The 15766-nt window shown below is 35.1% G+C and overlaps 1 protein-coding gene across 1 annotated transcript; it reads right to left on the bottom strand.

Annotated features, from left to right (window-relative positions):
* Positions 1-321: 321 nt before the first annotated feature.
* On the bottom strand, positions 322-3105 carry LOC138711822 (uncharacterized). Its single transcript, XM_069843079.1, has 2 exons — positions 2930-3105; positions 322-2622 (listed from the first exon to the last, which is right to left on the bottom strand). Exon 2 carries the CDS (start codon positions 2611-2613, stop codon positions 715-717), a length of 1899 nt encoding a protein of 632 aa, XP_069699180.1. The 5' UTR covers positions 2614-2622; positions 2930-3105; the 3' UTR covers positions 322-714.
* Between the last annotated feature and the right edge of the window lie 12661 nt (positions 3106-15766).

The following is a 15766-nucleotide window of genomic DNA, read 5'->3' as shown; positions in this document are numbered from 1 at the left end:
TAACGATAGTGACAGTTACACATAAAAGGACACCATGTGAAAAGATTTTAAAAAATTTATAAATATTGACTTTACCTTGTGAGTACATTCTTTCCTTTGTAATGTTTTGTGTTAAAAACCAAAATACATGTAGTACTAATTAAATAATTCATAATTTTAATACAAGCCACAAATCAGACCTCCATCTACCCTCTATTAGTCTCAGCTATTATAAAAAACGAGTTCACTATTCACTGCCTAACTATCTCAAAGCTTTGAAGATCGAGAGAAAATGTTTAGAACAGAATTAACAAAATTTCTGCATACTGGTACCGTAAAATGGGGTAACTTGAGCCAGATTAAACAAATATCAAATCAGAACACACACATTTATTGGTAATCTTTCAAAATAGGTACTTTTATACATTAGTTTACACTTGTAGATGCTGTTTCTAAAAGGTTTTTAATATTGTACCCTAAATAATAATTTTTAATGCTTAAAAAGTATGTGTCTCAAGTTAGACCTACAAGTGGGGTAACATGAGCCGCATGTTTTTTTCTTATGAAAAGAGCATGTTGAGAAACAATGGGGTAACATGTGACACTGGGAATAACAAGACAATTAAAAAGAAAACTTAGTGACATCAAATAAGATTACTGAAACTTCTGATAAATGAGTAAGGAACCAGAAATGAACAAAACGTCTTAATATAATTGCAAGACAATCAATTATTCTCAACTCAGTTCAAAAGGGAAGGTATATCGACCTCTTGACACACCTAAAGGCTTCACTGTTGACACAATTTGGTCAAGTCTTATCTTCATAACATCATCTACAATGGGAAAAATATATATCTTATTGTTCTTCGATGATTTGCGTAAGAACTTCACCCTGCATTGCCCATCATTGTCATTTGAAATAACCTGACCATAAAATGTTTTCACACATTCTTTTTTAGTGTTTTCATTATATTTTAATTTTACAACAACAAATACACCACTCAGAATATCATCACTATGAACAGGACTGTCACTGCTGAAGATTGTATTTACATTGGAAGAGGATTGTTCTGGTATTTCACTGCCTTCTGTTTCATTTTCTTTGCCTGAAGAACAAAAGGAAATCACATCATCAGAATCTGTGTCGTGAACAGAAAAGAGACCTTCATCTTCACTAGAAGAGCTGAGATGAGATTCATTGTGTGTTCTCTTTCCTTTCCTTTCCTTACCGGTACCTTTCTTCACTGTCCCTTGGCTTGGCGAACCTTGTTCAACGTCATCATTGAGCATAGTTTGCACAATGCTTCTACCTGCAGGTATGTTCAATTTTTTCTTCTTTTGTTTCATAGGCTGTGTTTCATTTGATCTCTTCTCCTGAAGCAAAGTTTCTAAGGATGAAACCCAAGTTATATTATTTTCATCATTGCTTTGGGAAAGCACTGTTGTTCTAGGCAACCTTTTCAACACTTGCTGCCTGTCCAAGGGAACCAATCCTGTAGCCTTAAAACCTGCTTTAATATTCTTCTCACAGTCTGAAGTCATAGCATTTAGACACTTACTGAGAAGACAAGGGAATTTATCCTTTGGAATGCTTCCTCTATTCGTCTCTTTCCACTCCCCTAAGACACTTCTCCAATAAGCTTTTAGGGGTCGGAAAAAAGATACATCCAATGGTTGGCAAATACCAGTACTATTTGGTGGCAATAATATAAATCTTATATTTAGTTTCTCACATTGACTTATCACCCAGGGTGATACATGACTTGCCAGGTTGTCACCAATGAGCACTTTTGGAGCTTCAGTATCATATTTTTTAAAATAGGGTAGAATTATGGACCTGAACCAGTCCTCAAATATTTCCATTGTAAACCATCCACTCTTTGATCTGTTAAAAACAGTCCCTTTTGGGCCTCCCTCTGTCCAGGTATTGTATAAGTGCTCTGCCTTGTAGGTAATATAAGGAGGTAACAATACTCCATTACCTACCGCAGTAAACATTACTGAAGTGCTAGATTTAGTGGTGTCTATAATCCTTTCTGGATGACGGCAGCCACGTCTTACAGCAACATGTTTCCTTCCAGGGTCGTCTGTAAGGTTCGTTTCATCATAATTAATGATAAGATGAGCATCAACTCCCTCTAGATTGGTTTGTAGTTCATCAAAATAAGCTGTTATAGTTTCCTCATCAACATTAGCTCTGGCACGCTTCACATTTTGACACAGTCTCTGTGACAAAATATTCTTTTGTCTTTTAAGAAAACTCATGCCCCAATCTTTTCCTGGCAAATTATTACAAAATCTCTTTTCTGTTACTCCCTTTTTGTCTAGGAATGACTTGACAAGTAATCTTATGTCAAATAATGTGAGTGGAAACCCCCATTCACCAGCAGCAGTGATACATTGAACTAATGACCTTTCATCTTCTTCCAACAATACACAAGGTCGGCCTACTTTCCCAGCATTTTCCCCATTTATTCGTCGACTTATTGTGGCTCTGGATATTCCAAATTCTTCTGCAGCTTTTCGCAGCGTCGATTTTCCACTGTTGACAGCTTCAATGGCTTTCTGCAAACTTTCCTTGCTATAATCCTTGTATTTTCTTGCCCCAGGATGTCTCTTTGGATTTCTTGGCATTGTAACTTCCTAAAAATTAAAGCAATTCCAATAGTTTGTGATTTACTATTAAAAATAAATATGATGGGGTAACTTGAGCCACTGTCACAAGTTACCCCACAAGCTGTCAATTTGGGGAATTTTACATTCTGGCTGAGATATGTTGGCCATACTGCAACTTTCAACATGGCTTCCCATTGAGTTAATATGAGATTAGAACATAATAGCAATAATATTACTCTAAATTAAATGGTGTTATCACAGCAAATAAAGTTTTAATGCATCCAATTTTTGATCTTAATTATCCTTATTATATATTTAAGTATATTATCCTTACCTTTTATATATATTTTCGACAGTTTATCACAACAACATACAGCCACATGTAGGTCACCTGTAGCATACACAACACTAGATATATGTCTTCAGTGTTGCCACACTACTTCAAAATAACAACACACGTAAAAATGGCTCATGTTACACCACCGTTTCAAGTTACCCCATTTTACGGTACTTATACCTTCTACTCAGTAAATTGATGACTTGTTCATACTTCTAAATTGAATTAATCTGCTTGCTATAGTGTATTGAATGACATCTGTAAGTTTAAAGCATCATTAAGTATTATTACTGCTGCTACAGATAACGATACTTACTGTTATTCCTATTAAACAATTCGATGAAATAAGGATTATAATCTTGTATAAATGTTTATTAAGGATTCTGCATGCTGTCGTTGCTGCTGGGATAATAGACTGATCATTAAAGTATATTAATACATTTAGTAGGCCTACTACTAGTGTTGAATTTTAGTGTTGTTAGTAGGAACTACACAGTTTGCTCAGTGCTTTAAGTCCATTGCATGATCATTCTTCGTGCTTAGTATACAGTTCAATGAGATAAGAGTTCCAGTTTTGTTTAAATATTTTGTCAAGGTAACTGTGTTACAAAATGAGTCGAAATGTTGTGTCATTGTTTCTCCATGGAGTATGTTTGGGCTGATCAATTGATCATTAAAAATATTGTCACACAATAATTGTTCTCTTGTTGAGTGAGATGTTGAAATTCTGTAGTTATTGCACATCCTTTCGTGGTAAGTTGGTTGGCAGTTTCATTCATAACAGTAGCGGTTATTCAAATGAAGAAGGTGAAGAACATTTCACTTGTTATTTTGCCATTTGATTTATATTTCATATATAAAATTATTCAATTTTAGAAACAATAATGCTATAAATCAGTAAATCTCAAGTACAGTATCACCAGTCTGTTTAAATATTCCTGCTGTTGTGTAACTTTCACGTCTCAGTTCCTTGAGCGGCAACGACGAGGCACTGATTCTCAAATTTAAAATATTATTTTGTTCCTCTATGTCAGGGTGGTTACTATGACAACGACTAAGACATTCCCCCCCTCACTTCCATATTCTTCAGGAAATGGATGTTGCTGTGACGAACACGTATTTGGTCTTCGGCCCAGTCGATGTGCTTTCTATAATGGGTGACATGGAGATTTACAACTACTTGTCTGTCCAGCAACATGGCCCGTCCTAAAGAAAATTCTTTCCTTAAAATTCTGCTTTGTCAAGTCTTCTTTCTATATAGGTCATATTATGTTTTATGATTTTAATTTTTGTGCTGCTATCTCCATTCTTTTCATTTTTTATTCTTCTGGTTACAATTTTACTGTACCTCATAGGAAAATTCCACTAAAAATTAATACTACGAAAGCAATGGAAAGAAAGTTTGATGTTTTGAACACAGCCTTGTTAGTGCAAGTTATGAATGAATTTTTGCCTTTCCTCAGTACCTCAGTCTGTTTTTCGTTGTTTTTATGTCGGTTCTCGACTCTCGCTATTCAGTTGTGATAATTTTTAAAATAAAATTTATTTTACTTATTACTTTATTAGGTGAAGACATTAAGTGCGTTTCAGTTTTTAATGAATTTTCAATAAGTGTGTTAGGAACTACTATGTAAGTTTTTGTATTTTATGTTGCAATGTGAAAATGAATCCGTTCAATGACACAGTATGTACATTAATTCAAACATCGTTTAATCGCTGGTGTGAGCAGGATAAGAGTTATCTATTGTTTCTAGACAGAACTCAACCAATTTTACACATTAACTGTAAAAAGTTAAACTCACAAGCTGGTAAATCATACGAACTTAATTTTAAAACTTCATGGTACTGCAAGCATCAGTAAGTGGTTGTGTGGGAGCCACTACATTGAAATACTATTTTGTTAGTCATGCCTACTACTTGGGTTAAAAAACATGTGTGGAATGAAACCAGATTCAGTGATTTTCTAAAATAATGTTAGTCATGCTCTACAGAAACATGAAAACTCGGCAGAACGTATAAGTGCATGCTGCAGTTCAAACATTTACAGAAGAATATGAACACTATTGGGAATGTTCTGAAAGAAAATGCTAGGCTATTGTTAGTGCAATATATTGAAAATGTTCGCTTAAACAGATATGTTATGCGGTCAGTCGTTGACACTGCTTTGTATTTAAGCAAGCAGGAATTATCATTTTGGGGCCATGACGAAAGCGCTTCTTCTCTTAATCGTGGAAATTTCAGATACTGCAACATGCTAGAATTTTGAACGTAGAGAAAAGTAGAAGTGAATTCTCAGGGAGGAAGTACAGACTGCTGCTATAGTGGAAAAAGTGATGTAGAACATGTTCGTAATTACAAGATATTGTTCTTTGAGATCATTGACATCATCATGCAGATCAATAAAAGATTTGAGGATTTAAAAAAACTTCGTTTCTTCAGAAAACGTATTATGTGTCTTTCTCGTGTTAAATTTACATTATCTCGTTAACATGTTTCAGCCTGTTATCGGTCATCTTCAGAACTGGATGTAGCTGGTCTTGGCACCTTTTGTTTGTGTTTCCTGTGGGGGTGTGTTTGTGTAGTGTAATGTGGAGTCAAAGAGTGTGTGTTCTGAAATTGAGTTGTGTGTTGAGAATTTCATTTGGATGTGTTTTTGTGTGCCTATATATTTCGTATTGTTTTAGTGTGTTTAGTTTCTGGCTTTTTGGTTAAATGTGTAGAATTTACATGTGTGTTGATGTCTCTGTAGGTGTGGTTTGTGATGTGTTCTGCATATGTGGAAGTGTTTTGTAGTTTTGTTATGGCTGTGATGTGTTCTTTGTAACGTGTTTGAAATGATCTACCTGTCTGTCATATGTAGAAGTTGTTGCAGGTGTTGCAGTTTACATTACACTACACAAACACATCCCCACAGGAAACACAAACAAAAGGCGCCAAGACCAGCAACAACCAGTTCTGAAGATGGCCGATAACAGGCTGACACATGTTAACGAGGTAATATAAATTTAACACTAGAAAGACACATAATACGTTTTCCGAAGTGATATAGTGTTAAAAGTTGTGTAATCAAGATGTATAACTTCGTTTTGTCAGCCTGGCTGATACTTCCAAATTTGACACTTATAGTAGAAACTTCCCACATGATCCGCTTTCTTCACTGTAAGCTAGCTATTTCAGCATATTAAAAAAAAAGGACATAGGTTCTAAAAACTGAACTCGAGCTTTTGTACCAGAACAGTGAATAAAGGAATATACCACTTAAGAAAGTGCTAGACTTCTTCGTGACAATGATGTCAACAAAGATGTATTTGGAGAAGTGTTTAAGTTATATTCCCTCATTTTAATACTACCATCTACTAGCGTATCCATCGAGAGGAACGCCTCGTGTTTAAAACGAATAAAAACAAAACAGAGAAACTCAATGTCACAGAAGAGACTGTCAGCATCAGGGAATATTTCGCTCCAAAAAGATGTGTTGGACAAGAGATTGGAATCACAGCCTTTCTGTGAGAACATTATTGGCAGGTTCGCAGCCCTGAAGGAATAGAGGATCAACTTAGTGTACGAAAGATAGGTAAGCAATAAGCATATCTTAATTTACATGTACCATTAAGTGCACTGATAGCTGGCAGAAATAAATACAATGAAATCACTTTCCACGATTGAATATAATGGAAATTTATGGGAGGGAATTACTTTAGTTGCATAGAGTTCCGATTATTATCAATGCAGCTAGCTACATTGGCTTTGAAAACCTTGCAACAATTTTGTGCTTCACCTACTGCTTCAGGCACGAGCTGCTACCGATTCACAATGATGCCATAATGTGCCAGGAACTATCGAAATGTGCATTGTTCTTCTACCTGTGAAGACATTTATTATTTTGCAGCACTCAATCCAAGCTGGAGACTGATGTAAGATTTATTTAGTCCTACTCCTGTCTCCCATTTTTCTTGTGCTCATACTATGTAACAGACACGGGCAAATGGGTCTCAAATAAGCCAACGTGCTTCGCAATGCTCATTCAATATGATGTCGGCATTATAAGCCCCTTGTTTGCACTGCGGGCAATATCAATGTGCTTTGGTGAATGTCTTGTATTTATTCATCTCTCTAAGCATTCTCTTACATTATTCCATTATACTTTTACAGGACTTTGATTTCATATGCCCATAAAACAGCAACACGAGCGACCTACATTCTGTAGCATGTTTCGTTATTTTGGGAACTGCATCTGCCTATATTTGAAGATTGTTATGCTTTTACTCTACTTCTTTGTACACTTATCAATTAGTACATTGTTAATTGGCTATTCTATGTTCTTCCTGGTGTTAATTTCATGCTGCATGTAAAAATTTTTAATGGCATATGTTCTAACTGCCTACCACACCAGTTTTTAAACTTTTAACGATTGTTTTAACCTGAATATTTTTAAGTGTTCATCATGTGATTGTGTTCTCTTTTAACCCTTAAAAGCCTGAATTATTTTTCGTCAATTTTTTCGTTTATTTCGTTATAGACTGATTAAATGGATGTAACTGAACACAACAATGCTTTTGTTTTCCACTGTTGAAGCGAATATGTGGAATTACAGGGTGTTACCATATGGTAACGCTAGGTCATTATGTTGTCAAATCTTAAAGAATGAGTTATTTCCTTATAATGACATTTTTCAATCAATTTATTGAACTTATCTGAACTTTAACAGACAAATAATACCTTCATCATTCATTCAATATTCTGTCCAAGGTCAGATCTTTCACTGCAAACCCAGCATTCTCAAATGTTTCCTATTTTCTGCCTTCCTGTTTGTCTCCTCATATGATCCATATATCTTCATGTCTTCTACCATCTGATATCTTCGTCTACTCCGAACTCTTCTCCCGTTCACTATTTCTTCCAGTACATCCTTCAGTAGGCAGTTTCTTCTCAGCCAGTGACCCAACCAATTCCTTTTCCTCTTTCTGATCAGTTTCAGCATCATTCTTTCTTCATCCACTATTTCCAACATGGCTTCGTTTCTTACTTTTCCTATCCACTTCACACGTTCCAGTCTTCGCCATATCCACATTTCAAATGCTTCCATTCGCTCCTCTTCACTTCGTCATAATGTCCACGTTTCTGCCCCACACAATACCACACTCCACACAAATAATACAAAAAATGCAAAACTAAGAAAATTACTTTCACAATATCTAAACAGAGATACATAATGTCCTCATTACAGGACACGTTAGTCTCCTTCAGTGTGCTTTCACACATATACGAAAGTTTATAGAAAATCATAAATTATTGTCACAATACACTCGTATGAACAAAACACATTTTCCTAACATAACATGGGCTGCATAGACCTACATCAAATTTTGAGAACGCTGTATGCCAGAAGAGCATTCTTACCAGCACATTGCCGTCTTTTGTTTCCAGGTATCGGAATCACTAGAGTTCCACTCCATCGTATCTTATATAATCAGATGTTCTGCGAGTGATGCAAAGATTTATTGGAACAGATACAACAATTGTTGAACTATTTTTCAACATATTCCCCACCAGAACTGAGATATTTGTCACACCGTGGAATCAACTTTTGTCCCTCGTAGAAGTCTCCCGCCTGGAATCGGAACCAGTGCGTGACAGCCGTCTGCACCTCTCTGTTGATCCTTTGGCATGAAAAAGTCTCTATTCGGGTGGAGAATATGTTGAAAAAATAACTCAACAATTCCTGCATCTGTTCAAATAAATCTTTCCATAAAATTGTATATTATTTCTGCAAACTGCCCCAGGGAAACTTACTTTCTGGAACGTCTCGTAGCTCCAATAACGCTGTATTTGGGAGTAGACTGTCACTCCTTGCCTTTTGGGGTGCTCCGGACTTGTTGAAATCTCCCATTTGAATTCCAATTCAGTCTATGGTGAGCCGGATCTTTTATTTGGCTGTCAAGCATTTTGTATAGCTACATCTAACATGTGAAAATGGGCTAAAACAGTTTTTACATAGATAAAGCGATATATTTTTTTATAAAAGACAACATTTGTTACATCTCTATCTTTAAAAGTCACTCTCTGGAGAAATCGATTGAATGGATGTAACATACTTTTTATCCACTCACGTTTCCCTGATGGCACCATTTCTATAAATTGCAATGTTGATGGTATCATTCTCTTCGTATCACAGATTACTCTTCAACTTCCTCTTCTTCTATAATAAGGAATATCGTCTGGTCCACCTATTCTCAGCTTCAGCACTCAGTTTCCTTCCACTTATGTTGTCGAACATGCCACCCTCTACATCAGCAGAGTTCTCGTCAGATACAAAGTTGGGCTTTGGTGACTCTATGTGGAATGATTTAATTTTTCGTTTTCTAATTCCCAAAGTATCTCATGCACTTCCACGCACTGTTTGTAACATTCATTTTGTTACTTGTACTTTCTTGCAACTCCTCCATCTTACTGTTAGTAGCAAGAGACCACAAAGAATGAGTGACAACATATTAGCCTAGCGTTACCATATGGTAATGTAAGAAACAATCTATTATATCCACAACAATGTAATGGATTGTAAACTTGTGCTTGATGTACACGAATACTCAATCACCAATAAGTAAAATACCACAACAAACAATACAATGAAGTTAACCAAAGTAACAAATAAATTATCTTACTTCTTGTTGCTCTCCAAAATTGCTGCTGAGAAAGCAACATCTAAATTGCACAGTTACTCTTGCCCAACTGGTATAATAAAGTTGTGATTTCATAATGTAATAAGAAAGAACCAATCACGTAGCTTGGATTCACGAACAAAAATTCCAGTTTTATTAATTAAAGACGGGTGTGAGGCAAGTTATATTGCTTTGTGTTAAAATGGGTTAATATAACCTGAAGATGCCATGGTTATGGTGAAAACGTTTGTCAAAAACTTTTATATACCATTTCATGTAATATCATAATGGTTCAACATGTGTACTATTGATAAGTAAGTAATTCGACTGTAATAAACCTACACATATTTGATACTTATTATTATTGCTATTATCATTATCATTATCACCATCATACTTTGTAGAATGCTGTCGGGATAAACACTCAGTATTGCGTACAGTATTAAATATATTCCAACTTCGAAATAAAGGTACATTATACGATTTAAATGTTTCTATTGATATGATAAACCATCGTTAATGCAAAGAAATATCAGTACGATTAAAACTATTAGGTGAAAAGTAATTATTTATAATCTCATACAAGAATGTTGACACTTTTGTTATGAAAAAGCACAATCTATTAAGTATTAATTATAATGTTATATTAACATCTGCGACCAATTGATATAATCAGTGAAGTTATCCCTTATTTGTCTAGCAAATTCACTGGAACTATTATTCCTGGAATCTGAGTTCTAATGAGTTTGTGCATCATGAATTTCTGTCAGTTGTAAAGCTGTTTCATGATAATGCAGATTATTGTTTGTCACAATCTTTTTCTCAAATGGAATATGTGCTGGCTCTTTTCACATTTGTGTCAATATTTCTATTCATGAATCGCCACTTAGCAAGCAATAGTCTGAAAGCACATTTCACATATTATATTTTTCGAACACTAGATAAACATTAATTAACATTTTCTTTTCTAGCGTTAGTTAGTTCTCTCACTAGATATTGCCTCATAAGATAAAATTTTAGAGGGTAGGCTTTATCTCCAATAAGTACCAGGGATACCTTTACATGTGAGTTTGTTAGTTCTTGGTCTCCAACAAATTCAGAAGTGTGAAAGTTATGCCTCCATCACTCTGTTTTCCTCTTTCCACCAAATCCATTATTATTAAAATTTTTTGTCTGCTCCAGCAATACTCTGTAGTAATACTACATAAATTGAAATAGCTGGAACCGAGTTTATAGGATCCTTTATCTGACCATGCTGTTCTTCGATTGTTATGAAGCAATTAGGGAACCACAACGTTCGTAGTAATTACCGACCACGTTGTTTAATTTTTCTTTATTTGGTTGTGTTAGAAATTCTTTAATCAGTTCATTCTAGATTGCCTTACATGTTTCTCTTGCCATTACAATTGCTGTAGATTTTCCTACCCTGAAGGAAAATGGCAGTGATCGCAATAATGTCCTTGTGGTTATAAACCTACAAGAAAGAGTAATGTTAGAGATAATATACGATCAAATTTCGCCTTCTTTCCATAAATTATTGTGGGTAAGGTTATACATTCTCTTTCTCTCTTAGGCTGCAACAACAGTAGTAGCATTACCACTTTCGAAAAATTGAGGAGTGGGGAGGAAAGAGCATTAGTGTGGCCATATAGCGCAGAGTCGGTGAGCGGCGCAGCATGGCGTGGAGATGAGATCATGGCCGTGTTCGCTTTTAGGCAATTCTTATCCAAAAAGAGGAGCTTAAAATAGGAAAGGATGAGAATTTTATGTTCAGCCATTTAATAAGAGATTTGAAACTTCAGAATTTAATCGTTTGTATGGAAAATTAAGGACATTTCCAGATAGATATTTGGAGTATGTTAGTATGTATATATCTTTCAGGAATCAATGTCTCTTTCTTCAACCAAGTCTCTAAAATCATTCACAGGTGTGGTGTACTTCAGTAACTTACACAAATCATATAATTAAATTTGTCTTCTCCATCCCTCCAAGGAAAAATAATCTCTGCCGGCCACTTTGTGGGCTGCAGTACATTGAACATCCATAGCAGATTTGTATATGATTCATCCTCATTATTAAATTTAACAATCTGCTGTTTGTGTTATGAAAAATAACACTTTGAATCAGCTATTCCCTTTCTTATCTTTGTTGTTATAAACAACTTTAATGTTTTTATAATCTTTTGATTCCCTAATTATGGGTAGAAGCTTTCCATACTTCGACTTGCAGTGAGTACTCTTATACACCTCCTATCTAACCAGGCGATCGGACTCCACTAACGTTACGTCCTTACTCTGTAATGTTAATGATAGTGAAGGAAGTTCTTCTAGTACCGGTATGTGTGTCTAAGACCAAATTTATATTCCACCATTTTTTCCTTAATTCTTTTATGATTGTTATTTGAGAAAGCATACAGAACTGGACAAGCTTAGCACACTTTTCATAGCTCTGGCACTGTGTGTTACCCATCGAGGTACAAACACACATCCAATTTTCAAGATATCTATTTCTAAATCTTGGAAAATATTTTTTGAGTCCTTTATTCCTTGTTGGAAGTATGATAAAAGCAGTAGCTATATTTTGTCAGTAAATGACTCGAAGTGGTTCACAGAACTGACTTCATAGCATAATGCAATACACCATTGGACAAGAAATAACAATGTAAGAATACATTTTTTATACGATTGCTTCGAGCTGTATGTCTGAATTGAGGAGTGATGTTTATTGAAATATAAGTAGGAGCATTTCCTGTTAAATTAATGTTCTTTCTTTCTGTAAAGAAAGTTATTTTTTTTTTTTTAATTTAACAGATTTAACAATCGGTTCTATGAACTACGACGAATTTAACAAGTGTTTCGAGCAAACTGGTGAATGGCATCATTACTTCTTACTAACTGAATGCAAAAATTTACACCCAACTGTGAATAAAATAATTATGGTGTGTACAGATGCTGCCCTGTATTTTATATTATTTTGAATAAACTTTACTTATTCAACTTCCTCCACACGGAGGCTGTTTAAAAGACAAAGCTTATCATAAAATTATATGAAAAAAATAAAAGGTAAACAAATATAATGGAAAAGAGAAAAACAATGGCAAAGGGGGAAAAAAGAGAGAAAATAATACAATAAAATTATAAATAACTGAAAATTATTAAATAAATCACTGATACCAGTAGGAACATCAGTTCTTCCTAGTGTCTATCATATTATCAAGTGGTTGCAGTCATTTATTCAGCACTAGTTGCAGGACCCAACTTAAGAGTGAGCAGATCATCATAGAAAAGAGATCAGTCTATTGAAGTTCAGAGATGGTTCCTTAGAATTTTTATAGATCTCTTTACTGCAGACAGAGATATTTCGTAACAAGAGTTTGTCCTAGACCAAACTGCTTGCAAAAATGCGCGAATCTTTTTGTCATGGTCCCTCTAGCCCCAGCAAGTAATCCAATAATATGAATCGATGTTAGATGATATTTCTCCTTATAGTATGGTATAGTGGGGTCGTATATATCGCATTTTTCCTGATGTACTCAGCAGGTTGATTTTCGTGTGTTTCCATCCTTACAGTTGGGTCAATTATGAATCCGCTTGTTGATCTTGTCAGGATAGCGATGATGTCAATATGCCTTGTAGATCCATTTGTGGACAAATCATGAACCTCCTCTTCTACTTGTATTTTTTCCTCGTAGGACCAATGCTAGGAGGGATCGAATCTTGTGGTGATGACTATTCCTCAGTAGTTCTCCATGAGAACAGGCTCCCAGAATGTGAGCAAGTGTTTTCTTTCTCACTCCGACAATGTCGGCAGTGGGTTCCATTCTGAGACCTACCTGGTAGAGCATGTACTGGGCATACATTGGCAGTCATGTTAATAGCATCCTTTCATTCGGTGCTGGTCAGTCCATTCGGTCTAGATAGCCACTTATTACCAGAGGTGTATTTTTTGTATAGAATGACTCCCTTCCTTTCTGAGGCAACATACACCAGAAGTCAAATTCTTTGTCTCATAAAAGTTTTCGTAAAGAAGGTATGTTTGATCAGAGGAGTCAGTATTTGTCAATTCAAGTTTATCCAGGCTTACTTGTATTTCATTGGTCAAATCACATGTATTCGAAACATGCATGTTGTTTGTCTTTGCAAGCAATTTGCAAGTGTTAATAAACTAGCCAATCTTTATGAAATTTTACAGATACAGACACCATGTCCTAGATCAGTTTCAAGTATTGGTTTTGTATAAGTTTGTTTGCACTCCGAATAATAATTTTTATTGTCAAATTAAAAAAAAAAGAAATATAAATTGTAAAGGCTATAATTACAAAACTAAAAGATATGTAGGAGGTTACCAGATTTTTTTTTTTTTTTTTTTTTTTTTTTCACAATTTCTGGGGACAGATATAACCTTTTTTTCTCTTCCAAGGAGAGCGAATTTTTTTAAGCACGATTTCTCTACGTCCCAATTTTTCATCAAATTCCTGATCGGTCATGTTGAAGTTGGTGAAGATAGCAAGCATGGCATGAACAGTTTCTAAACTGATTCTGTATTTTTGGGATGTCCACATCATATTCATTGAAGCGACTCTTCACTGAAGCCTTACTTACAGGACACAGAGAAAGTTCAAGCAGCTTCTGGAGTTGTGCACAGGGAATCATCTCATAAAAAAATTTAAAAATTCCAATCCAATCTGAAGTCACATATTTCTTCAAGCAAGAAATTTCATTAAAGAAATTACCTTCATCCAGAACAAGTCCATCTACATTTGAAGAAAAATAATGAACTGTCTCTTCAAAGTTTTCTCTTTCTAGAGGAAGTCTCAGCAATATAAGTACATTTCAAATATATCTTTTCTTGTGAGTGATTAAGACAGGCACTGGAATATTGAATGGCATTTTGCTTATAATTCATGATAGACACTGAGAATTCTGTTGTGAAATAAGAGCCACTTCCTCTAAGATGCCAAAAGTTGCTTAATTGATGGTGGAATAAATGTATCTACTTTTCTGTAGTTCAGTTCTTTTATTACTTCAATATCAATGGAAGACTCGACTGCAGTTACATCCTCACCTTCAGTTTTGATTATGGAATCACGATAAAGTGGCAAAGTTGCATTAGCAAAATTCGTCCACAGCAATGTGCAAGGATCATTAAATCATACCAATAATTAACACTGAAAATCCAGGGATATGTGAGAAAAAAATATTAAATCCAGGAAAGCAAAATTCTGGAACCGTCCTCAGGAAATGAGAACATCTGGCAACCTTAACATATACGCATGAAATTTCCTGTAGTTGTGCTCTTTGACTATATATTTCATTTCTTGGTGATTATAATCTATATCATGGTAGTTGTTTTTCTTCAGACCTATGGAATATTTGATGATCTATGGTCGGAGCAGCTTTCTTCACTACTAATTTCCCACTCACAAACTTCTCTTAGCAATTGGTTGTTGACTATTGTTAAATCAACATTGCTGGATCCTCTTCTAGTCCAAAAGGTAGTCATTTCACTCTCTTCATTGACAACATGCAACTGATTTCCCATGAGAAATTCTTCAAGAATTCTACCTCTTGTGTTTGTCAGTGTGTCGTGCCAGGATGTGGATCTACAATTGCTGTCCATGGCTATTAGGACTCCCCTTCCTTCCGCGTGGTGTAGTATTGACTCCATTTTCTCCAAGCTCGAATCCAATTCATTGTTTATACAGTGAAACCTGATCAAGATGGAAGTGACATGGTCCTAATTTTTTTTCCGTTGTGGACAGGTTTCCGTATTATTCAGGTGTGACATTAAAATGGAATATTTTGTCATTCATATACACGAAAAACAAAATGGTATACCGCAAACTTCAAGAAGTACAAAATATTCCATTTAACACTAATCACATTAAATCAGCTTTGTGTCGCTTATTACGTTGGTGAATCTTCTTGATTAAAATCTCATTTTCTGTATAAATATTATCGTAACTCACTCATTAGTCATTAAACATTACTAAAGTTTACTAATCTCATTCTATTTAATATCTAACACTATACTCTAATACTGTACTGCATATCACTGCACATTATTAATTAATTGGACTAGGAGCCATCTATTACAAGCCTTGAATTCTGGTTTATTTAATTTCTTTCCCAGTTCAATAGCTTGCTTTGCAGGATAGATCCAGAAATTGGCTTGT

The sequence above is a fragment of the Periplaneta americana genome, chromosome 13 (genome assembly GCF_040183065.1).
Source record: "Periplaneta americana isolate PAMFEO1 chromosome 13, P.americana_PAMFEO1_priV1, whole genome shotgun sequence".
Lineage (NCBI taxonomy): Eukaryota > Metazoa > Arthropoda > Insecta > Blattodea > Blattidae > Periplaneta > Periplaneta americana.
Note: the sequence above shows the minus strand (reverse complement) of the source record. Positions and strands in the feature narration are given on the sequence as shown.

What these genes read in the sequence shown, in the direction of transcription:
- LOC138711822 (XM_069843079.1), bottom strand. Translation starts at nt 2,613, where the DNA reads ATGCCAAGAAATCCAAAGAGACATCCTGGGGCAAGAAAATACAAGGAT.